Below are 12358 nucleotides of genomic sequence, written 5' to 3'. Positions count from 1 at the left end.
TGGAAAAACAAGACGTACACAAGACCATGGGTTTGCAGCTGCACCAGCTGGAAGCCCTTTCATTAACACAGCATGGAGCAAATGGCTCTCTCTTCCTCAGGTTAGAAATTATTTGGAACAGCCCCTCAAACTAGAGGCAAAAACAGAGGTTCAGTGCACACGGTTCTGTCTTCAGCTGCATTTCATGCTTTGATTACTAGAAAAAAATTTTGATGAAAAGCAAAAGCAAGGCAGAAAATGGAATTAAAGCCTATTCTTACCAATAGCTCTGGAGACTGACAGGCTCCCATTCACCCTCCAGGCTCCAAACCAGACCACACAGCCACCAAGCGCCTCGATGCGTTTCTTCTCATCCTAAACAGCAAGACAGCACAGGAGTTGGTTGAAAAGGCTCTTAGTACCTTCCCTCTGAACGCTTCGACAAGCACCTGGTGTTTTCACAAGCACAGCAGGACGAGGGCTGCAAGCCCCTTGAGATGCAAACAAAGAGTTTGCACACTAATTCACACTAACTTCCAATCAAATCAGATCAACTGGAACACTCTGCCTCTCTGAGAGGCATTGACAAAATGACACTCAGTGTCCAAAAAGCCCATATCACAATGACATCTGTCAGCTTCCATGGTAAACACTGCCCAGGTGGATTTAAAACAGGCCGTTCTCACCTCTCGATCTGGTTTGTGGGGTTTCATCAGTTCCACAGCTTGGCCTCTCCTCACAAGCATAACCTGAGAGTCCCCAAGCCAAGCCACATGTAACATATTCCCTCGGATGAAAGTCACCACCCCGGTGGTTCCACAACGCAGGCTCTGGATGGGAAAAAAAAATGCCTATAGTTTTAAGTAAGACAATGAGAACAATTTCAAAGCACTTTTCTGCTTAACTCAAAAACAGAACATGTTGATTTTCTAACGTGCATGCAGCCTGTTCCCAAGGAGAAACAGGGCAGCACTTTCCTTACTGTTCTGACTGTTAGGAGCCCCTCAGGGGCACTGATTTTTGCCTATGACTTCCCTTGAACTGGAATCGCATCTCAGAAGCCGGGCTGCTCAGAAACAGGGCTAAATGCTGCTGTTTTAGTTGTCTTCCTATGCCAGATTCCTATTTGCAGCTCAAGTTCTCCACTTACCCCAGCCGTTATATGAGTTTAGGAGGCTGAGGAAGCAATCAGTTTATTCTAGCTTTTTAGAACTAAGAAAGATTTACATTGTAGAAATGAGGGAAAAAAAACACAACACCCCAAGGACTAAACCTAGTTAGTGTATGAGCATAAGAATAGCAGCATCCTTAATGAAGTGAATGTTGTAAGAAGTGCATGGAGTAAGGTTTTATGGAACATGAAGATGACCAGCAGTGGGATCAGCTCTATGGACTGTGCATGGATGGCCCTCTGCTGACCCCAGGCTGTGCACAGCACCTAGTGCACCCCTGCTAACAAAGTTCCTGTCAAAGTTTTATTTCAATAGCCTGATGTGCCAGAAAGTTGCGTCTCTCTCATGAGTATGAAATTCACCCAACTTCTGGTTGTATTTTTGTTTTGTTTAATCAATCTTAAGTTTAATACTTTCAGAGTCAAGGCTTTGTCTCCCCTATAACTCAGTCACCTCTCTGGCTGCCTTCTGGACAAAGCGCTCATCCGTCACCCGGAAAGCTCGGCACAGCGCCTCGGCCGGGTCGTGCTGAAACATCTCCTGATGGACCATGTTCACATGGAGATGGATGGAGGCATAGATGGCAGCATCCACTCCCCCGTGGCCATCAAACACCGCAAAGTAGGCTTGCTCTTCTTGGTCCTGTCAATGAAAACACATTGAGAAAACAGCTAAAGGGGAAAGCAATGCAAACAGTTAATTGGATTGTCTTTAAAATTTTTTAACTTGAGATTTCTTATGTCCTCTGTGAGCATTCACCAGCACTAAACTGCACTTACAGGCAATCTCCACTGGAACAACAAAGTACAAAGACTATTTCCATTTGCATCAGAGGGAAATATGGACAAAAATTCCCACTTCATTGCTAATGAATTCTACCTGCAAATGGCAGGAGATGCCCTGCAAGAATCACCTGTATAGCTCTCTCAGTGCTCCTTATGTTCCATTTGCTACAGTTCAGTCACTCAACTCAAATAGGAAGTGCCATTCCCATCAAATAGAGCAGAAGTTTTTGTGACTGTGAAAATCACAGAGAGCAAAGAAGAACATCCAATACAGTTTATGTGAAGTCTCCATCAAAACTGAAATCCACTAGAGATAAAATGCCAGAACAGTTCAAATGTGAAGCCAGCTAACCTCTGCTTGCTTTCTCTCTCTTTTTTTTTTTTTAAATTCTAATCCACATCACTTTAGATGCCTGTTTTTAAAATACCCGTATGTACTTGCTCATCAGATAATTAAATGTGGTTGCATTCACAAATCAAGTACTGCAGAATCACTCATCCTAGAGTCAAGTTTCTCTGCTTCCCCTTATCTGTTCAAACAAAGAAACAATGCTTCGCACCCGGAGACAGCAACTCCTGTGCCTATTCATACATATAACACACCAACCCACTGTCAGTGCCAATTCAACCTTGACAGCCATCTCAATGACTGGAGTATTTGTACATTGTAATTTTTAAGTAACAGGCTCCAACACAAATTGGAATAAGAAAGCTGACAATTGACAGGCAGAGGAAACATCTGCCTCTGCTTGCATTAGTATCATTTAAAGGTAGGAATTTGGATAGGGCAGAGAAAATGGTTATTAAAGTGACAGAATGTAATAAAGAATCAATTATGCAGCAATCTGATCTCAATGGTAAAATTCTTGCCACTTTCTTCTTCTTGATACTCCTCAGTGTCCAGTTTTATATCTGAAGGAAGAGCAAGCACGAGCACTTGATGGCTGATACAAAAGGGAAACCTGGCTGCCAGTTCCACCAAATAACATCACGCTTTCTGCACGATGGCAGGTCACTTCTTCAGCCACTGCATGGATGGTTACACCAGGATGGGGCACATACATACTGTGTTTCATTAGATGGCATTTTAGCAGATATTGCTCTTTTATTCTATACACTACATAGAAACTGCAAGTCATATAGCTGCTATAACTACAGAACCAACTGAACTAACTTACGACCAGGCTTGCCTCCTGACATTCAATCTTTCCCAGGTCCCTCACAGGTATGGTTTTCATTTTCACAGTAGAAGACTGTCTAGTTCCCCCATGAATAGCAAATGCATTGATTATCTTCCACATAATCTCGCCTTACCTCAAGGTTGAAGAGCATGTTGAAGTCTGGAATGCAGACATGCTTGTCTTCCATTTTCCTCCGCATATTCTTGATGGCGTGGATGGACGTCTCATAATAGCGGTGTGGCTTCGGCTGGAGTGGGAATTCTTTCACCCAGTTGCTGCAGATCTCGTGGAGTTTGCTAAAAACTAAGCGGGCTAGTTTCACTGTCTCAATCTCTGGGGGAAACAAAAGCCACAAATAAAAGGCTGAGAGTGTTATTGAGAGTTTTTCTCTTGCATACATTACAAAGATGAAACAAAACCATTTTTGCCAAGTAGTTGAGATGGATGTCAGCAGGGAAATTCTGGCTGCTGATACATGAAAAGAGAAAGCCAAACTTATCATAATCAGCATTCATCAGTGAGAAGCTCATCGTTTGTCTTTTTAATTTAAACATGCCCCCGTGCCTTTGGGGAACTCATTTGCAGAATCAGGAAAAATGAAAAGCAATGTGTTTCCCTCAGCATTTGATCCCCTGTGTAGCTCTGCACAGGGTGGTGTAGCCACTCTGATGGCATACAGGATCACACAGAGAAAGCACAAACCATTACAGCCAGGTACTGTTTGAGACCAAAGTGCCTATTAAAAACAACGTCTTGCTGCAGAGCTGAGGCAATACAGTAAATGAGCTGCAGAAATAATAGCATTACTTTAAGATCTTTCAGCAGTGTACACATTTAGGTACCTTCTCAGTTTCATAATATTATTGTCCAGTTCCTGAATCAACAGTGTGTCAAGACTGCACAAATGAGAAAACTGCGAAGTCTGACATTTAAGAAAATGCTGTTCTGTCACTGTTGAAAAATAGTCACTTTAAAATGTGAAAACTCAGGTATTTGCAGTCATTCTGAACTTCAAGGAAGCAAAACAGGAAGTAAGCATCAGAGCTGAACATATCAAAATCTCCTTTATCTTGACCATTCACCAATGCCAGAGATCTTCAAAGTTGAACAACAATCCCTAGATGTCAATCATCCCTCACAGAGGAATGGCCTCTATACAAGGAGTAGAGAGGAGGCTACAGCATCTCTCAGTCCACAGAAATTCTGTAGAGAACCTATAAAGCAGCATTTACTGATTTCAGTACTAGGTCTGCACAAGATATGGGTTGTATCTGGAAGCCAAGATCTCTAGGAGCAAATATATCGTGGGTTCTGCTGATTATCATCTGGTTCAAGCTTGATCTGCAAGAGCAATCGATAAGTTGGAAATAAGGTACATATGTAACCAAAAGGAGGAGTCCTGTCTTCTTGGTCACATAGCTTCAAAAAATAAAATGAATAAAAGCAAATGACCAGGTCATCCCACCACCATTACAGTAATGCCTACCAACTCTCCCTTAACACCTAAGCCACTCCCACCAGTGTCACTAGAAATCTCTTTGCTGAATAATATATTTAAAAAGGGAACACGTATAGCCTGAAGCAACCAAGTTTTATTTTCCAGAAGGAAACTCCACAGACTTACTCTTCCATTTCTTTTTCCAGTGGGCATATATAATGGGAAGCACTGTACACTTCAGTGTCATGTGGCTGTTACAATTCAGAGCATGACTCCGAAGGAAGGATGCAGTAAATGGATTTGCTGTGTTGAAATCCTAAATACCCTTCCCCAGCAGGGAGTATGGGGAGTATGTGTAGTGTCAGCCTCATCAATAATTGCTCCTGAGGTTAAAACAGGACAAAGGCCCACAAAAGTCAAACCACCCCCTCACAGCTGTAAATTACTCATCACTCGTTAATGCTGCAGCACTGAGCCAGAGCTGACTCAGCTGTCATTGTGGTTGTGTCATGGAGAATTTCATTTCCCTCCTGCTGCTCCAAAATCCCTAGTGTTGGAGGCGGTGCTTAATTGTACCACAGCTAGTAGGAAATCCAGCTCAGGCATTATTGTTCCTAAAGACCGCTGACATGGTTTAGAGGAAAATCAGAGTAAAGAGAATACCAGTAATCAGATTTTGCTTTTTAGTACTTAAATTTTAAGACCTCTCTTTAAAATCTGGGCAGTGTGACAACAGGGATCAAAACTCAGGTTTGACACGGCATAGAGATGAGATTAAGGAAAACCCTGATCATAAGAAGTCTGGTTTCTGACTAGTCAATGACCAATTTTTGTCTTGGTTAGAGAAACCTTGTACATTTCTCGTGTGAAATTATGTGAAATTGCAGTGTTTATATTAAGCCATTGCTTTACTATGATCCAGAATGAATATGTTTTCTCTCTTTCTCTCCCTCCTTATTTTCATATTTTAATACCTTACAGTAAGTCTGCAAAGGTATATTTCATCTTTAAGTAGTTTCATTATGACAACTGAGCTCAACATACTGTCTGAAGTCTCAAACTTTCAGTGTCTGCTGCATACAGCCTGTACACATGCACCCAATCTCTGTTGGCATCTGTGTATTACAGATTTAAATAGATTTAAATGGAAATTTCTGTAGGTGTGATTTTTTTTTTTTATTGTTGAACTCGTTAGATATTCAGCGTGGAGGCTTAGTCAACATTTCCTTGGAGACTGTCAAATATTTATGCAAGTCTCTGAGATCTCAATTTGAAATTAATGAAGGCTGCTCAGCCAGAACAATGACAAATCTATTCCATTTACCTGCTCAGCAGGAGGAGGCAGCAATACCTACAAAAGGGAACCCATCGCATGTTTTTCTTTTTCTCAGTTTTCCAAAGGCTTCTGAGAAATCAGCATCTTAATCTTCAAATAGCCAGGTTCATATTTCTTAGTTATCCTCAGAATCATTCCTTTCTTTCTTTCTTTCTTTTTTTTTTTTTAAATCAGGAAAGGAGGGAATGGGCAAAGTGGCTTGGCAACAGTATTTTCCAGATGGAATGGCAGAATTCCTCTCAGCAAGTATGAGGAACGTTGCTCTGTGTCATAATGAGCATCCCAGAAAGTTTTTCAAGACTGTTTAAGCAGCAGAATTATTAAATTATTTAATGCATGGAAAGTACACAGCCTTGAGCTGGATGCTGCCAAAATCTTGATAGCTAACAAAGATATATGGATAAAAGGAGATTTTCCTCTTCAGCATGAAATATGTTTGTATTACTCTTTGCTGAAAGTGAAAAATAAATAAATGAGCTGTAGTAAAAGCTAAACTTAATTCTGAATTTTTTTCAGTAATCTCTTCCTACACATATTTGACTTTCCTCTAAGGATGAAGAACAACTTGTGCTTGCCAGGAGGAAAGCAGCAGGACACATTGTTGCAAGTGCTTACCAAGAAATCCAGGGCCACCAGATATAGTCCTAGTCCTTATAGATAATATAAAATAAAGGAGTGACTTAGATCTGGTCTAAAGAGCAAAAATTCAATAAAAGGCTCGAGTACAGCTGGAGAAAGGAACAAAATGAAAAAAGATAATTCAATGGTAGAAGTTGAAATTAGACAAGTTAAGAGTCAAAACCAAGAAAGTTTGACTAAGAAACTAGCCACTAGTGCTATCTGGGGTGTGGTAAATTCTCCATTAATCTTCTTATATCACAATGGAGGATGATGTTAGGAGTGAAGTCCAACCCTGTTTAGCTAACTGATAGCAGGAGCTAATGTGGGGAAAATCTAGTACCAAATCAAATGGTCAGACTAGATGGATCACTTAAGGCACTGATGAATTTAAAATCTAAGAAATATCTGTAAGACATTCTGGTATGTGGTGTAAAAGAAAGATTCACAGCGCATGCAGTGGCTCGCTGTTACGCACAGATGTACTTACGGATAATCCCATCGGCGTTGTCCACATGCTTTGGCAAGTAGTGTGCTGAAAGATCGCTCTGAAGGACTTCATCTGAAGTTGCTCTAGCTAAAGCAGCAGCCAGAAATGAAGGGCAATTACTGGAAAAGAGAAAAAAGAAACCCATATAAAGATATTTAGCAAAGCAATTTGCAGTCACGGTAATACATCGCAATCCTTTTCTATAGAAAAGTTGGAACTTGGACTTGTCCAAGACTTGTAAAACCTCTGAGTCTTTGTAGACAGCACCACAATCCCACAGCAGGACCTCACCAAGCTTACCGTACAGATTTTAATAGCCCCATTTCATTATTATTTTCTCCATTTCTTATGTTTTAATGTTTCGCTTCTTACCCTTTATTTGCTTTTCAAATCTAGACTTTGACCCCCTGCATTTTGCCACACAATCCTTGCGTACTGCGTATGTGCTGAGTGTCCATTATACACTTTCATCATAAGTCCACTGTCTAGCTCCTCCTAAGAAATGGAGCCAGGATTCCAAAGGATAAGAGAACTCTTCAGTTTTCAAAGTTTCCAAAACCTAAGCAACACTGAGGAAAGTTAGGGCAAACTCACAGGATGTATGAAGTCTGTGTGCATTGCATAAGGTTAAAAGGGAATTAAGCTCCCTCGTGAATGTTCTCCATCAAGAGTAAAGTGGCTTTAACTCACTGTAGCTTAATTAAACCTGATAAATCCCAAGGTTAATTAATCTATAGCAAACCAAGGCCACTTGAATGTACATTTTCTCATTCGAGAGGAGTTTAATATCCCTTAATTTACGCATACCTTTGTATTTCCCATTCGTCTGACTTAGCTTTTCCAGGTCCTCCTGCTGATGCAACCTCCGGTATCCATAGTAATCAGCAGGGGTAACGATGTCCTGCTAAGATGTGTCTACCATTGCAGGACCACACAGAGATATAAGAGCTAATCCCATTTTCAGAAACAGCCCATCAACAATGGAACTGCACATCAGCCAGTCCAAGGAGCAGGCAATGAGCAAACACTTCCTGAGCCTATTTCTTCCACTTAGGACCAGGAAGTCTCTGCTCATACCTTTACCAAGGATGGGGAGGAGGCATCAGCCTAGAAGTACCCACCCAGGATCCAGAACACACGAACTTCTACACATGGACCTATCAGATTAGTTCTGGAGCCCGAGAAGCACGTGGCACCCATCCCTTGTGTTCACATTTGATTTGCTGCCCAGGAAAGACAACTGCACTTGGGGATTTTTGAAAAAGCATTATACTATAACATTTTCTGGATTACTGACACCAAACATTGCTACAAGCAGTAGGATTATGCAGCAGATTCAGGAAACGTATATGAAATGCATCCTCCAATCCTTGTTATTCCGAATTCAACATATCTATAAATTATTTAACTATAAGATTAGCAATAAATATCTTTTTGCAAGTGATACATCACAACAAGACGAGCTCCAGCCCTCCAAGTAATGCCGAAAGCCACTTGTGCTGTGTTACTGCACCATCACTAAGAGTATTTCCTAGAATTAGCAGCTGAGCATTCTGCTCACGCAGCACCTCCAGGCCTCAGCAGCACGCCCGCTAATGAAGCACGACGGCTCGAGGAAATCAGCTGCCTTAGGACTGGCTCTTCCCAGCACAGCACAGGAACTCTGATCCTATTTACATACAGCAGAGCCCGGTGGTAAGAGTGATCAGCAGGAGGAACACCGGGATCTCCTTTATTTGGGGTGCATGTGGAAGCTGATTTCCTATCTAGTCTTGTCTGCCTTTATTTAGCTCACAAAGAACAGGTTTCTCATTTCTATTATTAGCTTCAATACTCCAGAGCAGCAATACTGGTTGCTGTTCATGTTACATGCAATTTTCATGTTACAACAAAAGTGAGAGATTGTGACGCCTGGGATGGGATAATTATGTCTGCAGTTAGCAACACCACGAGAACGGCATTCTAAAAAAATCCATAGAAAGATTATTTATTATGGTACAGCCTAAATAAAGCACAGCAGAAGAATCCATGCTGAAAGCACTTACAAACACACCTCCCTCGGATGGAGCTCGATTCAGGCATGACCAGATCAGGCTGTGTGGGACCTGCAGGAATCCCAGCTGATCCCCAGTCCAGGGCTTGCCCTCAACTTGTCAGTGCAGGAAGCTTTACAAGGACCAAATTTGTTTCCTACCCCATATAAACGAGCCCTCAAGAATGGCTACTGGGCAAAGAGGGAATACTGCTGAGAACTGAGAATATGGCTACCAAAATGGGATGGGATGGGATGGCCACCTCTGTAAGATACAACTGTGAGTGTTTACATCTGCAATTTTAGATGTTATTTTAAGCATACTAAGTGCAAAACTAAAATATACATTTACAAGTTATGCAGTCAGAGCATCTCCCCTATCAGCTCCAAATGCTATTTACACATCCCTGCAGCCAGTGCTAGTGGTCTCACACAGGAGCTCTTCATCCAGCCAAAGAATGTATTTCCATTACAATACTAAACCTACACACACACACCAAAAAAACCTGCTAGAGATGTTATTAGATAAATTAGAGGGTTTTAAGTACATCCTTCCTGATTCTCTGGCATTGTGGGCGTGTTTAGAACACCCACAGATGCACTGCAGCAATCCTGGAATAACTCTGCTAAGGTAATAAATCAAGCCTGAAAGTGGGCAGTTTCCATCAATTAATTTTGAGAAAAACAGTCTGAAGTGGGTTTAACTCAGCCCACTTGTTATTATGTTACCAACCTAACACACAACTCCTCTTGCTGATAGCATTAAAGTGGCGAAGAATTTCCAAATATTTTCTCTGAGCTATTCCTCTGTGCTCTAAACCTATTACAGGGCCTCCTACTTAGAAAAGGGAGATGGCAAATTTAAAATTCTCACTGCATAGAAGTTCTTCTCTGGGGTTTGAGGGACTTAACAGTTTTGATGGAAAAGGTAGAGAATAATAAATCAGCTGAAGGCTTTCCTTCTATGTCTGGCCAATCTTTGTCCTAATAATAACAGCTGCCTGCCAAAGAATTAATTGCCCTTGACATTTGTTCATCACAAAGCTTCTTATGTAGCCTTTATAGGGCTGTGCCATGTAAGCAGCAAAGCGACCAGCTGCAGACAGATGACTTCCTCTTCCTGATTAGCACAACAAAATTCACTTCTTACTTCTCAGAGGACTTTAGTGGAATTACTTCTCCCCTTCAGCAAGCAGAAGAGTGCACTGGAGTTTCTGACTGCTTTTAAAACAGATTAGACTTTGAAGTCTGACTTTTATCAGGATACTTCATTATTGCTATAATGAGACAAATGAAGAATCAGGTCCATTATCTTCATTTTTAGCATGAAATTGAACGTTCAGACACGTACCTACCACATCCCACTAAACAACAAAGACCCACGCTCAAGTTGAGGACTCTTCTTAGTAGTCCTCAGTTGTCCTCACATCTTCCCTTACACAAAGCAAGCAACAGTAGACAGGATCCACGAGAGCATGGAAGGTACTTTGTATCTTGCTGCTGGTGGAACAAAGGATTAACTGCTGGATGGTTGAAAATTAATTCTTCTGCCATGTTCTTATGTTCAAATATTAACAGTCATCACGTTATGATGAACCGAAACCAGGAGGGCACAATCTTGTTTAGCAGAGCTGAGAGCTAGAATGTCTGTGTCTATTCATAGCCATGCCACTAGCTCAGGAGCTGACCTTGGACCAAGCACTTCGCAACTCAGACCTTCAATTCCTCATCTACAAAGAGGGGGTGATAATGTCATTTCCTGGGGGAGAGAAGGAGAAGGAGGAAGACTGTAGGAGGCTTAATTCAATGTTCATGAAATATTCTGAGATTTCAATATAAGAACACAAGCAAAGGGAAAAAATATCAAGATGATAGCAGGCAATATCTTCAATCTATATAAGATTTATGGAGCTTTCATAGCTTTTACTTGCTCCATATTCTCTGCTTGCTGCCAGAAGCACTAAGTGGAATGTACAGACAAGTAGGAGCTCCAGACAGGTAAGTTTTGTCTGATGTGGGCAGCTAACACACAGTCGTAAACAACTGCACAAAGTAAACACATTTTTAGAAAAGCTGAAGCATTTCAAAGATGGGAAAACTGTGAAAGTAAGACATCAAGTTCTTTAGATTTGGTAATGCTGGTGTTGCTGGAGCATTAGCGCTGCTGATGGAAAAATGATGCTGCAGGCATTCTGGTGCCTCTGAGCGAAATCCACAATCAAGAGCCACCAGAGCTGAGAAAACTCCCACTGTCATGGTGTGGTGTAACTGACGAGGCATCAGTGACTCAAAGCAAGAAAAAATGGACTGACGTGTACCGATGGCTCTCAAAGGCTAAAATGGGCAGTAAATCACAAACCATACAGTGTTCCTGTTACCTCAAGAATCCCCTGGCACTACAGAACACCAATTGTTTTAGTTGGAATGAGACACGATTTAAATAGAAATATTATTCAGTCTGCTGAAACACAAAACAAATCCACAGGCAAACAGTATAAAGCATCATATATAGTTTCACACAGTAATCCAAGACCAAGAACATGACCTGAAAAGAACCAACTGCAGCACATTCCCATAAGACCTCTAATTTACTGTGTTAGTAAAAGCCTTTATAGGGATGACAAGCTAACTGTACCCTTTCCAAAAGGCATTACACCAGGGATGCAATTTGGTAAACATTAACGTGGCCTGCTGCAAGTTCTTGCTAGAAAGCAAGTTTTGCAAGAATTCAATTTAAGAAAACCCTCATTTGTCCCCAGCCTGTATTTACAAAACACACAAAGTCTCATGAGATCTTTTCCAGATGGAGCTTCTCGAACAGCCTGGAAACCCTTTGAAGAAACCTTTAAAGTCTTTATTACTGAAAGTTCCCATGCTGTGAGCTGCAGCAATAATGAACAGAGAAATTCTTTGGGAAGATCCTTTTGCTTCTTACCCAGCTCTGTTCAGCCACCTCCTGGCTGTGGGGATAGCCACTGGAACAAGGCACAAGCCAAGGGTTTTCTGTTTGTCTCCTCACGTCTGTGCATCAGAAAGGAATATTCCACCAAACAGCCCTCAGATCCCACAACAATTACGGGTGCTATTCTAATTATGCCAGACAAGTGCTATTTCCAGCTCCTGTCTCTGAGGTTCTCCTCTCCTCACTCACAAAGCACCACTTCCCCCATGAGCTCACTGCTGTGCTCTGCCCTGTGCTGTCCTGCTGCTCTGACAGCAGGTGGAAGCTTGGAAGCTTATTTAAAGCCTTGTCATGGTGGACAAATGGGTATGTTTTTCCTAAAACACACTGAAACCTGCGCTAGATTTTAGCTGTTGCAGTGAGTT

At 41.6% G+C, this 12358-nt stretch overlaps 1 protein-coding gene across 1 annotated transcript in view; it reads right to left on the bottom strand.

Moving 5' to 3' along the window:
* The window catches only part of PPM1E (protein phosphatase, Mg2+/Mn2+ dependent 1E), a 59047-nt gene that overhangs the window by 5240 nt on the left and 41449 nt on the right, over nt 1-12358 (bottom strand). The window contains exons 2-6 of the mRNA XM_085241016.1: nt 7000-7118; nt 3251-3450; nt 1605-1793; nt 666-809; nt 261-354 (exon numbers count right to left, since the gene is read on the bottom strand). Of these exons, the coding sequence (XP_085097142.1) occupies nt 261-354; nt 666-809; nt 1605-1793; nt 3251-3450; nt 7000-7118 (746 nt within the window). The remainder of the gene's footprint in view (nt 1-260; nt 355-665; nt 810-1604; nt 1794-3250; nt 3451-6999; nt 7119-12358) is intronic.

This window comes from Meleagris gallopavo, chromosome 21, assembly GCF_905368555.1.
Source record: "Meleagris gallopavo chromosome 21, MGAL_WU_HG_1.1, whole genome shotgun sequence".
Classification (NCBI taxonomy): domain Eukaryota; kingdom Metazoa; phylum Chordata; class Aves; order Galliformes; family Phasianidae; genus Meleagris; species Meleagris gallopavo.
The sequence above is the reverse complement of the archived record's forward strand: the minus strand, read 5'-3'. Positions and strand labels throughout refer to the sequence as shown.